Raw genomic sequence first — 12028 nt, forward strand, 5'->3', positions numbered from 1 at the left:
TTCTGACAATTTCCGGTTTCCCAAAAGTTCTGAATTACGAACCAAAAACAATGAAAGAACGTGGCCACGTCTGAGTTTGTGCCGCCGCCGCCATCTCCCTGCCTGTCGGCGCTGCCAGCTCGGCACCGGGAGATGGAGGCGACGGAGGGCCGGCCTGCTTCTCATTTTGAGTTTTATACACGGCTCTGCATGGCAGCCGTGCGCTCACTGAGGGGAAGGTGGGGATTGGGGTAGTATTACTGGATCTGTATTCTTTTCTAAAAAGAAACACAAAAAAGTGTTGAGGGAATCTCTCCAAATGCTGAGCAAAAACACACACAACCCTCTGATGTCAAGTCCTCGAGTCAGTCGTTAAGAGTGGATTGAAGTCTGGGTTTCACAATAATTTTATGTTCTTTAATGGCGCCCGGATATAAAAAGGAAATCTCTAGGCGAACAATATGAAGGGCTCATCGAACTCCTCACAGGCTTTTTTCAGGAGTTGCTTTTAGTTTTTCGGTGCCGTTTACCCCCAGCGTACACTGTACTGAAGACTGTCAATTCTGAAACTTTTCTTTACGTAGAAAACGTGCTTTTATTGATTCCACGCGTTGGTGTTCTGAAAACAAAACCTCTTCAGATTCAGGCCTTGCCGTTTACACCGAGAGAGCAGCACTACCTCAGTTCCCCGTCACCTCGTGCTCGATCACGACATTCCGGGTCGGAGGTTCGAACGCTGAGGATGAGTTCGCAGAGCACGTCTCGAGCTTCGTGGCCGCAGTCCCCTTATTGTAGGACGGGACTTATTCCCATGGTTTTCATCAGATCTGGCCTTTATTACAGATAAACGCATTCTCTAAGGTACGTGTCGAGTGCCTTTTCACCAGTATGATTATTATTTTTGTAAGAGTGTCCAAGTGTACTTCTGATGCTGTGACGTACCTGCAGTCGATTTAAACAATTCAGCTCCCCAACTTCTAACCTGATCTGTGCTTCTCACTTAATCCCCCCCAGCCTTTATGTGCAAAACACCACAAAACTATGATTTACAATACAAGAAAACAAGCAAAGCACAATTTGAATGATCGGATACAAAGAACTAAAATACAGACACGAGTCTCGGACAAACGCTGATGCTGTGTGAAGTTGTGTAGCTGTTGTGTGTCAGACATGTGAAAGTAACCCCCGCTATCAGACACGAGTGGCTGCCCGTGTATCAAGCTCCTGGCTTTGTAAAATAATTAAAGAAGTAATTGTTTAGCAGTTGCCTTAAGAAATTGTATCCTTGTCCTGAACAAAAAGTTGTGCGTTCCAGGTGTTGTGAGCTCTCAAGTCTGTGTGAGGAGCAGCAAAATCCCGAGGAACCACGTGTTTTTGAGATTTGGGTGATCGTAAACAATAAGAGATTGATCGTAAACTATACTGTTGCACAAAGTTGGAATGAATTCAGTTTCATGAAAGACATTGAAACCTACCATTGCCATTTTCTAACAATTAGATAGAGAGAGAGAACTGTTTGTATGGGATTGTTTGTAGGAGTGTGCCGTCTGTAGTTATTTGAGTTTAAAGGTAAAGGCCTTCTGTATCCCAAGAAGTTGTGGACCACAGATCTGTCTAAAGACGCTTTCGTGGGCCATACACAATATCTTCCGAATGCAACTGAGGCATACGTAACAACGCGCGTAAGAAGTACGCAACCTTTGCAGATATTCCGATGCACTTTTGTTTTCTGTGTTAAGACGCCATCCTAGTATTATTTTGGTTGTCTGCAAAAATCTTATTTTTAATGAAATCTGTAAAGAGAGAAAACATTTTACATCCTTTTTTTTATCCTAGTTTCCCCGATTTATGCAGCTTTCTTTATTTGAAAGAATTTGATCATCCGGAGCAGAGCACAGTATGATGCCAGTGACAATGAGGGTCTTTGTCCGGTTTCCACTCATGTTACACCTGCGCTCAGAGATTCACTGTCCTGGGTGACATCCCTTTGAGTTTGTTTTGTTTAGGTTGTTTTGCTTCCAATTAAGAAAAGGAAAACCAGTCCCATTGAAGGAAAAAGAAAAGGCAAATGAATTCTGTAACAATATCGGCATGTCATGTGGAAGTATTACATAATATCGCAGCCCAATTCGAAACCCTAGTCGCAGAAGATGGGATTAACAAAATAGGTGTTATGCAATTTTTTTTAATACTTTTTAATATGCATTTGCGTTTCAAACCTGTTTCCTGAAAGTTTAGTTGTTTTTTTTTATCTACACAAACAATTTAATTGCAGTTCATTCTTTTTTTTTTTTTTTTAATCAGGCAAAACTGTCTGCTGCCAAAACTCAAACAACATTCATAATTGTACATTGTGAAACGAACCCATTTTAAGACTTTTTACTGGCACTTTCAGAACCTTTAATGCTGGAAATACGTAGAAGAGAAACTATGTTTGTTATTAGACGACGAGATGTTGAAATGCCATGAACTGCATTGATTTTCCATTTGCAAAAAAAAGAAAGAAAAAAGCAAGCTCAAGGAAGAGTTGTGATAGCTTTTTTATTTCCAGCTCATTCTTCAGGTATAATTACTCAAATTCAATCCTGCCTTTTCTGAAGCAAAATGTTGAATGTCTCTGCTTTTGTTGGGGGGGTACTGGGGAGGGGGTGGGGCAGTAAAAGGGGCTAAATCACACGTTTTGAGCGCCACTTGTTATTCGCAAGACATGAAATTCATGCAGTGTACCTTTTTTAAGCACTCGTGTTTAAAAACCGATATACCCAAAGACTCAATGTGCATTCTGCGGCTTCAGAGCCTTTTTATATGCATTTGTAATACACACTGGTTCAATTATTTTTAAGAGAGACACTATCAATAAACACTTCAGCCTAGCCATGACATTCACCGCTTCACCATCAACACCACAAGATGTTTCCGTCTGGCCTCCGTCGCCCACAGGCTTCAAAATACAGCAACCGTCACCCGACTGAGATTCCTACCGACCAAAGTACTTCCGAGGTTTTCCCAGGAAAACGTACAGAACTATGCTTGTGGTAGCCTTCTTGTGTGTTTGTTTCTTTTTCCATTCATGGCCAAATACGTTAACGATCAGCCAGTGCAGGTGGAAAAACGATTACAGAGAAGGGAAAGAAAGCAGTTCAAATGTACCAGGTGGAAATAAAGTACTAAGACGTATTTACTGGTGCTTTCCACAGTGCGTCTCCGCAGAGCCATGCTCACATTGTCACTAGTGCATTATACACGAGATTCAATCAGTGGTATATCTTAGTATATTCCGGTTACAGTTTTACAGTTTTCTTTTCTTCATGATATATCAGTACGACTGTGGCCTTCGAGTATTGTAATTATGTCTGATTATCACACTAGATTGTGACCTCCCTGTTTTCTTACACCTTACCACTTTTTACCTCATGCACAGTAATTTCAATTGGAAGACTTTCAGTAAAAGCGTGCAAAAAAAAAAAAAAAAACATCTTCCACTTTGTTAAACACGAAACAAAGATGCATTTTAGTTGAACTTAACGAAGCAGGAGTACGTACTCGCTGTGCTGAAATATGTGTAAATTGTTTATTACACAGACTGCATATTTTCTTGCTGAGAATTGTTTTTAATTGTATGATTTTTTCATATTGATTTTAAAGAACGGAGTGTATTTTTTTTTTTTAATTTTCAATTTCTCTTTTGTTACAGATCCTATTTTTTTTTTTTTGCCTGACATTGTTAGTGAACTGCAGAGTTTCCTTACCTCTCTCTCTCCTGTATTTGAGCCTCATGTGATATTAAGTTATTTGTATGCAGTGTTTAGCAAATACTTTAGAGAACATTGAAAGAAGTGGATTCTAGGAGCGTTTGATCAATTTGTATTTATTTATTTTACCATTTTGCTAAATAAAATAACAAAAATGAAATGTCTGAATTCTACCTTTCCTTGCCTGACTACAGAACAAGGTCTTTATGGGGGGAATTTCACCTCAATGCACCTCTTTCTCTTCTGTTTTGAGTTTCCTCTCCTGCAGCGTCTTGTGATTTATTCAATGAATTAATTTTGTGTGTATGTTTTAAGAGCACTAGACAGATCATGAATCATCCTTCACTACACGCTTCTCACGGCAGCTGAACCAGACTGTGGAAACAAGTTATTTATTTTCTGTCTGTAAAGTCGCTACACCTTAGAGATCATTTCACATACATTAATAACATCTATATTTCCTTTTATTTATTAAAAAGCTTTCTGAACTGCAAATGGCTATTCCTTTCTGTAAGCCAAGCTGTGAATGAATTGTTCTGTTTATTCATCTAAGGGTCTAAACCCGTTATCAGATCTTTAATTCACACATCGTCCAGCTGGTGCAGAGCAGGACACGTCTTGGTCTGAAACCACAAGCCAGAGTCGTCCTTTCTGTCTGAAGAGATTTTTCCAGATGTGTCCTAACTCTAGTATAGAAAATGAAATTGAGACTACCCATTCGGTCCCGTTTAAAAAAATGTCAATTATAAGGCTAAACATCCAAAGAAACGCCAACATGTCCTTGTGTCCTACTGGTCCTAAGACTCCGAATCAAGGATATCGATCACAGATGCCATGAGTGTTGGAGGATTGTTGGGTGTGAGCCGGACGCACCTTTGAGTTTCAGAGTTCATTACAGGAATGTTTGGAAGTTCGTAGTGAGTCGCACTGGTTGACGTCCCTGTTTTCAGCATGATAAGATGGGGGAGACTGGTTTAAAAGCGGCTGGCCCCCCACGCTGGATTCCCACCCTCTGTGTCGCCGCCCTCCTGGCCGGGGAGGGGGTCACCACTGCATGGTCTTGCTGCGCGTGAGCTTGTTCTTCAGTGCGTGCCTCATCTGCAGGACCCGGGAGCGCTTGTCCATGGCCAGGAGGTGCTTGTGGAACTCCAGCCTGACTTCACGCACCAGCTGCCCCAGCGCCGTCTCCACCGCCGGGGAGCTCTCAGCCACCGACAGCTCATAGAAGTGACACCTGCAAGTGCCGGGGGGGCATCACAGAGGTGGGGAGGGCAACAGAAAACCAATAGAATTGAGAACAAGGGCAGTGATGTTCAGACTGTACAATGCACTAGTTAGAGCTCATCTGGATACTGTGGACAGTTCTGGGCTCCACACTTCAAGAAAGATATCGCTGCTCTAGAGGCGGTTCAGAGGAGAGCAACCAGACTTATTCCAGGTCTGAAGGGAAAGTCCTACTGAGAGACTGAGGACCTGAACCTTTTCACCCTGGAACAGAGGAGACTACGTGGGGACTTGATCCAAGTCTTCAAAATCATGAAAGGCATGGACCACGTCAAACCAGAGGAGCTTTTCCAGATCAGCAGGGACACACGCACCCGGGACACAAATGGAAATTGGGCTTCAAGGCATTCAAGACAGAAAACAGGAGACACTTCTTCACACAGAGAGGCGTCACAATCTGAACAAACTCCCCAGCGATGTGGCTGAAGAGACAGTTTGGGATCATTCAAAAACAGACTGGATAGGATCCTTGATCACTTAGTTATTAATGGACACCAAACGAGCAGGATGGGGCGAATGGCCTCCTCTCGATTGGACACTTTCTTATGTTCTTAACTCTTCCTGACTTCAGCCATCGCCCTTGTGTGTTGTACTGAAAAGGGGTGACGGGTGAAAGGGCCGACCTACAGTCAATTACCTGAGATCGCTGGCCAGGGACTGTCCCTCCTCTGTCCGCACCACTCGTCCGTTCTCCATGTCACATTTATTGGCAACAATGACAGTGGGAATACCTGCAAACACAACACACACCTCAGAGCCGAGACACCCGCTAGGACGGTCTTTCTTCTTTGCTTGCTGCCCAAACCGACTACAAAGGGCTGTTTTGAATTCGCGGTTCGGCATGAAGACTCACTCACCCAGAGTCTGTTTGACATGGTCGATCAGCCTCTTGAGTCGGGACACGGCCTCGAAGCTGCCTCGGTCGGTGACAGAGTACATGATCAGGAAGCCATCGCCCCATTTGATGGACGTCTCCAGAGAGTTGGCGGCTACTCCGACACACTGAGGGACAGACGGACGGACAAGGTGAGAGAGCAGAAGAATAACTTCTACAAATAAATACATCACAGTAAAGAGATCAGGCCTGTGGGATTTGTGTGGCGAGAAACTAAAAAGCTCATGGAGAAGAACAGAACAGGGAGACTGACATAAAGAACAATTTTCCTTTATTCTTTCTTTTCCAGTTAGGTTTCATCTTTAGGGAGCGGTCCTGAGAGACTGAGGTGATTATCGTCACAGGAAAGGCTGCTGCTGCTGGGATAATGCGAGTCCAGAAACAGGCCGGGAATAAGCCAGGCTTGTGGACGTCACATTTGTCCGCAGGTGATTTCTCTGAGCCAGAGCCACCGCGTCGGCTGCTGTCTTCACTGTGGCTGTTCTGCTTCCCATCTGATGTGTCTGGAAATGGACAGGCACGGTGCAGACACAGATGCCCCTGACACTGCATGGAGCCGCTCAACAAGCCAGGAAATAAACAATAGGAGAGAGATTGTTCTATTCACATTTAAAAGATATATGTAAATAACTGCCTCTGTACCTTCTTGTTGGCTGTGTCTAGTATCTCCAGATCGACTGCTTCTTTGTCCACGACTTTTCTGCACCTGTAAGTTACTTCTGTTAAAGAGAAGAGGAAGAAAAGACCCAGAGGCTGGGTTTTAACCTTATATGGCAATGCTCTCCCCAGTATAAAACAGCTGGAACATGTAGCCTTGCTCCTTTACCTTTTTTGTGATCGTACTCCCCAATAAAGCGCTTGGTGACGAATCTGACGCACAGCGCTGAAACAGAGCACAACAGGAGGTTCTGTAAAGCTTCCAGAACCGACCGAAAACTGAAAAAGTATTTTGCAGTCATTGTTGTAAAGACAGTAGTGCCCACCACCCCTCTCTTAAACCTAAAAATAGAAATGCACTCTCTTTCATTCCTGGATAATAAACATGCGGGTTTCTGCTTTTATTCCTGTTCCAGCGCCGGTTCGCACACAAAGGCCTCTTCTTCTCCTCCCTGTTCTTTACTCTGTACACAGATCGCACAACACAGGCTGAACTATGCCTCTGCCAGGGAAAGCTCACAATACTCTTATTGTTTTGTGTTGTTTGGTGCCACTTGCAGAATGCGTCTGTGCTGAACCATACTTACACCTACTCTGCTGTGTGTTCAAGGACAGGGTCTCTCACCAGTTTTGCCACAGTTGTCTCGGCCCAGGACCACCAGCTTGGCCCGGCTCAGTCTCCTGGCCTGTCCACTGTCGCTCATGGTGGGCAAAGGATCGATACTAGATAGGAAATCAGTGCAATTATTGTCCTGCTCCACCGACAGGTTTGCTGCATCTCAAATAGCTCCTGCTTAAAATGATGAAAGTGTAAAGGCAGTTTTGATATCATTAACAGTAACATAATAATGATATTAGGGTGAGACTCTTCCTAATTAAGTTGTGCAAACTTTCTATCAGGGTTAATTACAAAAACAATTAGTGGGACTGGATGCACAGTAACAAAAGAGCGGTTTTATGTTCAGTAATACTTTTAGCCGTGAAAAATGTAATATGTATGCATCATATACTAAACTGAAGCATCAGCTTATAACTGAGCTTTTTACAGAGTAAACTTTCATTCGACCCCAGCATGTCACAGCATGAACGTTTTCAGAAAATCCTTGTTCGTTTAACTTTATAAATGAAAACCTAGCAACCAATAGATCCTGCATAAATAAATTACTTACCCTGTCTGAGGGTTAGGGCTGATCTCTCATACTGCAGTCACAGCGGCATCCCGGCACCCAGGAGCTCAATGTTGCAGTTCGGTGCTACAAGAGACGTGACGTCACCCCCTGTAATTACCAGCCAGTCCTGGGTCTGGACTGAGCGGCTCCGGGACCAGCCGGGTCTGTGCGTCTCCCTCCTGCTCCTCCTCCCATCTCTCTCTCTCTCTCTCTCTCTCTCTCTCTCTCTCTCTCTCTCTCTCTCTCTCTCTCTCTGTCCGTCACGTCTACTTCTCTTTGAACTTGAAAACCCGTTTCCAGAGCTCATTACACCGCTGGGAGGCGCCTGCTCGCCGGGCCCTAGCGCCTTCATATTAATGTCTCCCTCACAACAGAAGAGGCAGCGCCAGTAGTTTCAATGACAGCATGATCACCATCACAATGCAACGTGTTCATTAAAGAATAACAATTAATAATGGCAAGCCTCTAAGTCGTGCATAAAAATACAGCAATTTGTAAACCGAGCAGTTTCAATACCATACAAATTCAGAAACTCAAATTTGATTGGCAGACGGCAGCCATGTTCTTCATAACAGCAACTTATCTTGATCACATTTGTAAGAATAATAATGTATCCTGTATTACGTTTTTGTGCGGAAATGCAATTTTAATTCTAAATATCCAATTATCCTAAATGCCTGTAGTTGTGGCCTCAATTTGGGACCCTCAATGCCCTGTGAGACCAGATCCTACAGACACACGACATCAGAGAGTTTGATGTTGTGTATCTGAAGGATCTGGTCTCACAGGGCATTGAGGGTGACCGCTTATCCTAGGACCTCTAGCATCCGGGCTGTACGCTTTTCATAACATATTATTGGATATTTAATGTGATGATGGTGGCATGCAGGCGAGTGTCAGTGATAGTCTGTTGATTAGTCTCAGTAATAGTACTTAGGTTAGTTAGGAGTAGTTTGCAACAGAGTTAGTACATAATGGTGTCACGTTAGTAGCAGGGAAGGTCAGTTAGCATGTGTATCCTGGTGGAAATTGTGCAACTGGATGAAAGAACGCCTGAGGGTTAGGGTTGCGTGTACCAGAATATTGAAATAAAGAGTCTTTGTTTCCCACCATGTTTTAACAAAGGTAAGCAACTTTATTACAGTGATACAAGCACCGCACGAAAGCCCGCCCTGCCCCTCCAGCAGCTACGAACAGCCCCCTGTGAGGAAACGAGGTCTGAATGTGTCTACACCAGAGCAGCATTAACAGAAACGTACCTATGAAGAGGTGAGTAACTGCCCTGAGAATTAAAAAACGGATAAAACAAGCCACCTTCCACACTGAACACTTTCTAATGGAAGGACGTCATTAAATCAATTATTGGGAAGGTACCGATGCCGTCCATGAGAAACATTTGAGTTTTCAGAAATGAACCAAGATTAACAAAGCACTCCAATTCTGTACCAGGTAAATCCCGAGCAACCCAGAGCGACATACGTGTCACAAACATGTCACACGTCTGGTCAAAAAGTAGGCCATTTTCCCAGGCCTGCGTTCACAACAGCTGTGCCGCGCTGGGCTCCTCGGGGGTCAAGCGTTAGGCGGCGAGGCTCTATCCAAAGTGACTGAGTATGAGCTCCTGGCGAATGCGGAAGGCCTCGGAGTCGACGGAGTCCATGAGCTCACAGCCCTCCTCCGACTGGTCCGGCGTCTCGGTGCGCTCGAAGGTCCAGGCGTCAAGGCCCGTGTGCAGGGACACGTTGTGCAGCACGCAGCAGGCCAGGATGATGTGCGCGCACTTGACTGGGGAGTACTGCAGGTAGCCCTTGGAGCCGTCCAGGCAGCGGAAGCGCGTCTGTATGGCTCGGAAGGTGCGGTCAACGATCTCGTGCGTGGCCGTGTGCGCCACATTGTAGCGGTATTCCGCCTGGGTCTCGGGGTACTGCAGCGGCGTCATCAGCCACTTCTTCAGAGGGTACTTGTTGTCTCCTTCAAGACATCCACAAATAAAAAGGCAAACAGAGTGTTAGGGTATATTGTCAAAAGTGTAGAATTGAGAACAAGGGCAGTGATGTTCAGACTGTACAATGCGCTAGTTAGAGCTCATCTGGATACTGTGGACAGTTCTGGGCTCCACACTTCAAGAAAGATATCGCTGCTCTAGAGGCAGTTCAGAGGAGAGCAACCAGACTTATTCCAGGTCTGAAGGGAATGTCCTACTGAGAGACTGAGGACCTGAACCTTTTCACCCTGGAACAGAGGAGACTACGTGGGGACTTGATCCAAGTCTTCAAAATCATGAAAGGCATCGACCACATCAAACCAGAGGAGCTTTTCCAGATCAGCAGGGACACACGCACCCGGGGACACAAATGGAAATTGGGCTTCAAGGCATTCAAGACAGAAAACAGGAGACACTTCTTCACACAGAGAGGCGTCACAATCTGAAAAAACTCCCCAGCGATGTGGCTGAAGAGACAATTTGGGAACATTCAAAAATAGACTGGATAGGATCCTTGGATCACTTAGTTATTAATGAACACCAAACGAGCACGATGGGGCGAATGGCCTCCTCTGGATTGTACACTTTCTTATGTTCTTATGTTCTAAATGCACAGAGACGAGACTTGCATTAAATATGTGCGTGTTAAAGACCTGGGCTGCACTTCACAGAGCAGAGGGCCTGAGAAAATACTTTTGGTGCTTTTAGTGCCAAGATATATAAACATATTGCATCAAATGACACAAGATTGAACTGCTGTTGGTTGCACAAAAATACACACAATCACTTATTTTCTGTTCCTTAACCTTGCCAGGTCCTGCAGCAGCATAATGGAAGTGCATGGAGAGTTTAGGATTGAGAAACGTCTGAGGAAACAGCAAGATGTCTCTCTACAGTACCCGACCAGACACCAAGTCTAGCAAATTAAGAAAAGTGTGACTCAATGCTCACCCAGCAACCAGCCGTCCTGCTCCTGCTCCTCAAAGTAACGGTTCACCGTGGACTGCTGGAATATGGCGGTGTCTTGCACGCCTCCGGGCCAGTGGGTCTCGGCACTGAGCAGAAGGCCCCTGGAGTCACAGACAAGCTGGCAGTTGATGGAGTGGAAACCTCTCCTGTTGACGTAGGACAAGTCCTCGGCGTTGGGGGCTTTGATGGCGATGTGAACGCAGTCCACCACCCCGAGGACGTTGGGCATGCCCGCCACCCGGTAGAACTCCTCTTTGGAATGCTGCTGGGTGGCCTCGTCCCGGGTGAACCCGATATACTCCGAAGCCTTTTCCACCAGCGCCTTGGTAACGTTCGTGACGCAACGGCTCATGGAGGCCTGGCTGATACCGATGGCGTCGCCCATGCGGGTCTGGAAGGACCCCGAGGTGTAAAATCCCAGTGCAGCGAGGATCTGCACGTCAGGGCTGATGGCTCTGGATCTCTGGGTGGGGCGGGACAGTGTTTCGCCCAGCATTTCCACCAGATAATAGATGAATTCCCGAGGGAAGCCAAAGGTAGTCAATAAAAAATCGTCAGAGACAGTCTCTATGTCAAACCTGTCCAGTGTCCTCTGTCCACGGCCGTACAGTAGAAGGTCACAATCCAGCACAGCTATGGGGATCGCCATGTCAAATGCAGAAGAGCTCAAGTATGATCCGTCTGTCAAGAGCTGTGACAAAGCAAACACAAAAAGTGACACAAATAGATAAACACTGTTACTGTTCCTCTTTAGACCACAAATGAAGCGATTTCCTTTCAAAAACGAAACAAAACACAGCACTGCACAAAAAGCACCAGGCTGACTTATGTTTTCAATACGATCAAGTCAACCTAATGAAAGGCGCTATATAACAAACCGAGTTGGGATACCCGGACTTGGGTCTTTTAAAACCACGCGTACGACATTGCATCACATCCCCATCTGCCTGCCGTAACTCCACAACAGAAGTGTAACACCGTTCATTTACACACTTACTGCACGCTAGTTCTGCTCACGCATCGTGGCTCCGTCTATTATACATCTATGTGGTTTATTTTAAGACATGTGGCTCAGTGATCCCATCCAGCCTGAGCAAAACACACACTCACACAGCAGCGTCACAGTTCCGCCGCACCGAGCTCAAACCCCCTCACCTGAACTAATGCCGTTTTGTTTACACGGCGTGACGCAATCGGTAACACCGCCCACTTGACGTCAGCACGTCAACGTGAATATCGTACGTTCCGCCGCCGCAGTTTCGACAAACGCCGGAGAAAGTATTTCAATCTAACGGCAGATTAATACAAAAATAAAGAAAACAACCCAAATAGACCACGG

The 12028-nt window shown here is 45.3% G+C and overlaps 2 protein-coding genes across 3 annotated transcripts; both read right to left on the reverse strand.

Annotated features, from left to right (window-relative positions):
- Window positions 1-2634: 2634 nt before the first annotated feature.
- Window positions 2635-7962, reverse strand: LOC136747638 (ras-related and estrogen-regulated growth inhibitor). Its single transcript, XM_066700626.1, has 7 exons — window positions 7737-7962; window positions 7193-7290; window positions 6737-6793; window positions 6553-6629; window positions 5873-6017; window positions 5653-5746; window positions 2635-4965 (listed from the first exon to the last, which is right to left on the reverse strand). The coding sequence occupies exons 2-7, from the start codon at window positions 7269-7271 to the stop codon at window positions 4776-4778; spliced, it is 642 nt and encodes a 213-aa protein (XP_066556723.1). The 5' UTR covers window positions 7272-7290; window positions 7737-7962; the 3' UTR covers window positions 2635-4775.
- Window positions 7963-8850: 888 nt separating this feature from the next.
- On the reverse strand, window positions 8851-11867 carry harbi1 (harbinger transposase derived 1). 2 transcript variants are annotated; one of them, XM_066700624.1, is made up of 3 exons: window positions 11687-11867; window positions 10672-11380; window positions 8851-9707 (listed from the first exon to the last, which is right to left on the reverse strand). In XM_066700624.1, exons 2-3 carry the CDS (start codon window positions 11336-11338, stop codon window positions 9331-9333), a joined length of 1044 nt encoding a protein of 347 aa, XP_066556721.1. In that variant the 5' UTR covers window positions 11339-11380; window positions 11687-11867; the 3' UTR covers window positions 8851-9330. The 2 variants fall into 2 exon arrangements, with proteins under 2 accessions (XP_066556721.1, XP_066556722.1); XM_066700625.1 differs by having other exon boundaries at window positions 11800-11858.
- Between the last annotated feature and the right edge of the window lie 161 nt (window positions 11868-12028).

The sequence above is a fragment of the Amia ocellicauda genome, chromosome 4 (assembly GCF_036373705.1).
Source record: "Amia ocellicauda isolate fAmiCal2 chromosome 4, fAmiCal2.hap1, whole genome shotgun sequence".
Lineage (NCBI taxonomy): Eukaryota > Metazoa > Chordata > Actinopteri > Amiiformes > Amiidae > Amia > Amia ocellicauda.

Coding starts and splice junctions, on each gene's coding strand:
- LOC136747638 (XM_066700626.1), bottom strand. CDS start 7,271: ATGAGCGACAGTGGACAGGCCAGGAGACTGAGCCGGGCCAAGCTGGTG. Junction 6,630..6,736: donor GGAGTACGATCACAAAAAAG/GTAAAGGAGCAA, acceptor TCTCTTTAACAG/AAGTAACTTACAGGTGCAGA. Junction 6,018..6,552: donor TAGACACAGCCAACAAGAAG/GTACAGAGGCAG, acceptor TCTGTCCCTCAG/TGTGTCGGAGTAGCCGCCAA.
- harbi1 (XM_066700624.1), bottom strand. CDS start 11,338: ATGGCGATCCCCATAGCTGTGCTGGATTGTGACCTTCTACTGTACGGC. Junction 9,708..10,671: donor GCAGGACGGCTGGTTGCTGG/GTGAGCATTGAG, acceptor GATGTCTTGAAG/GAGACAACAAGTACCCTCTG.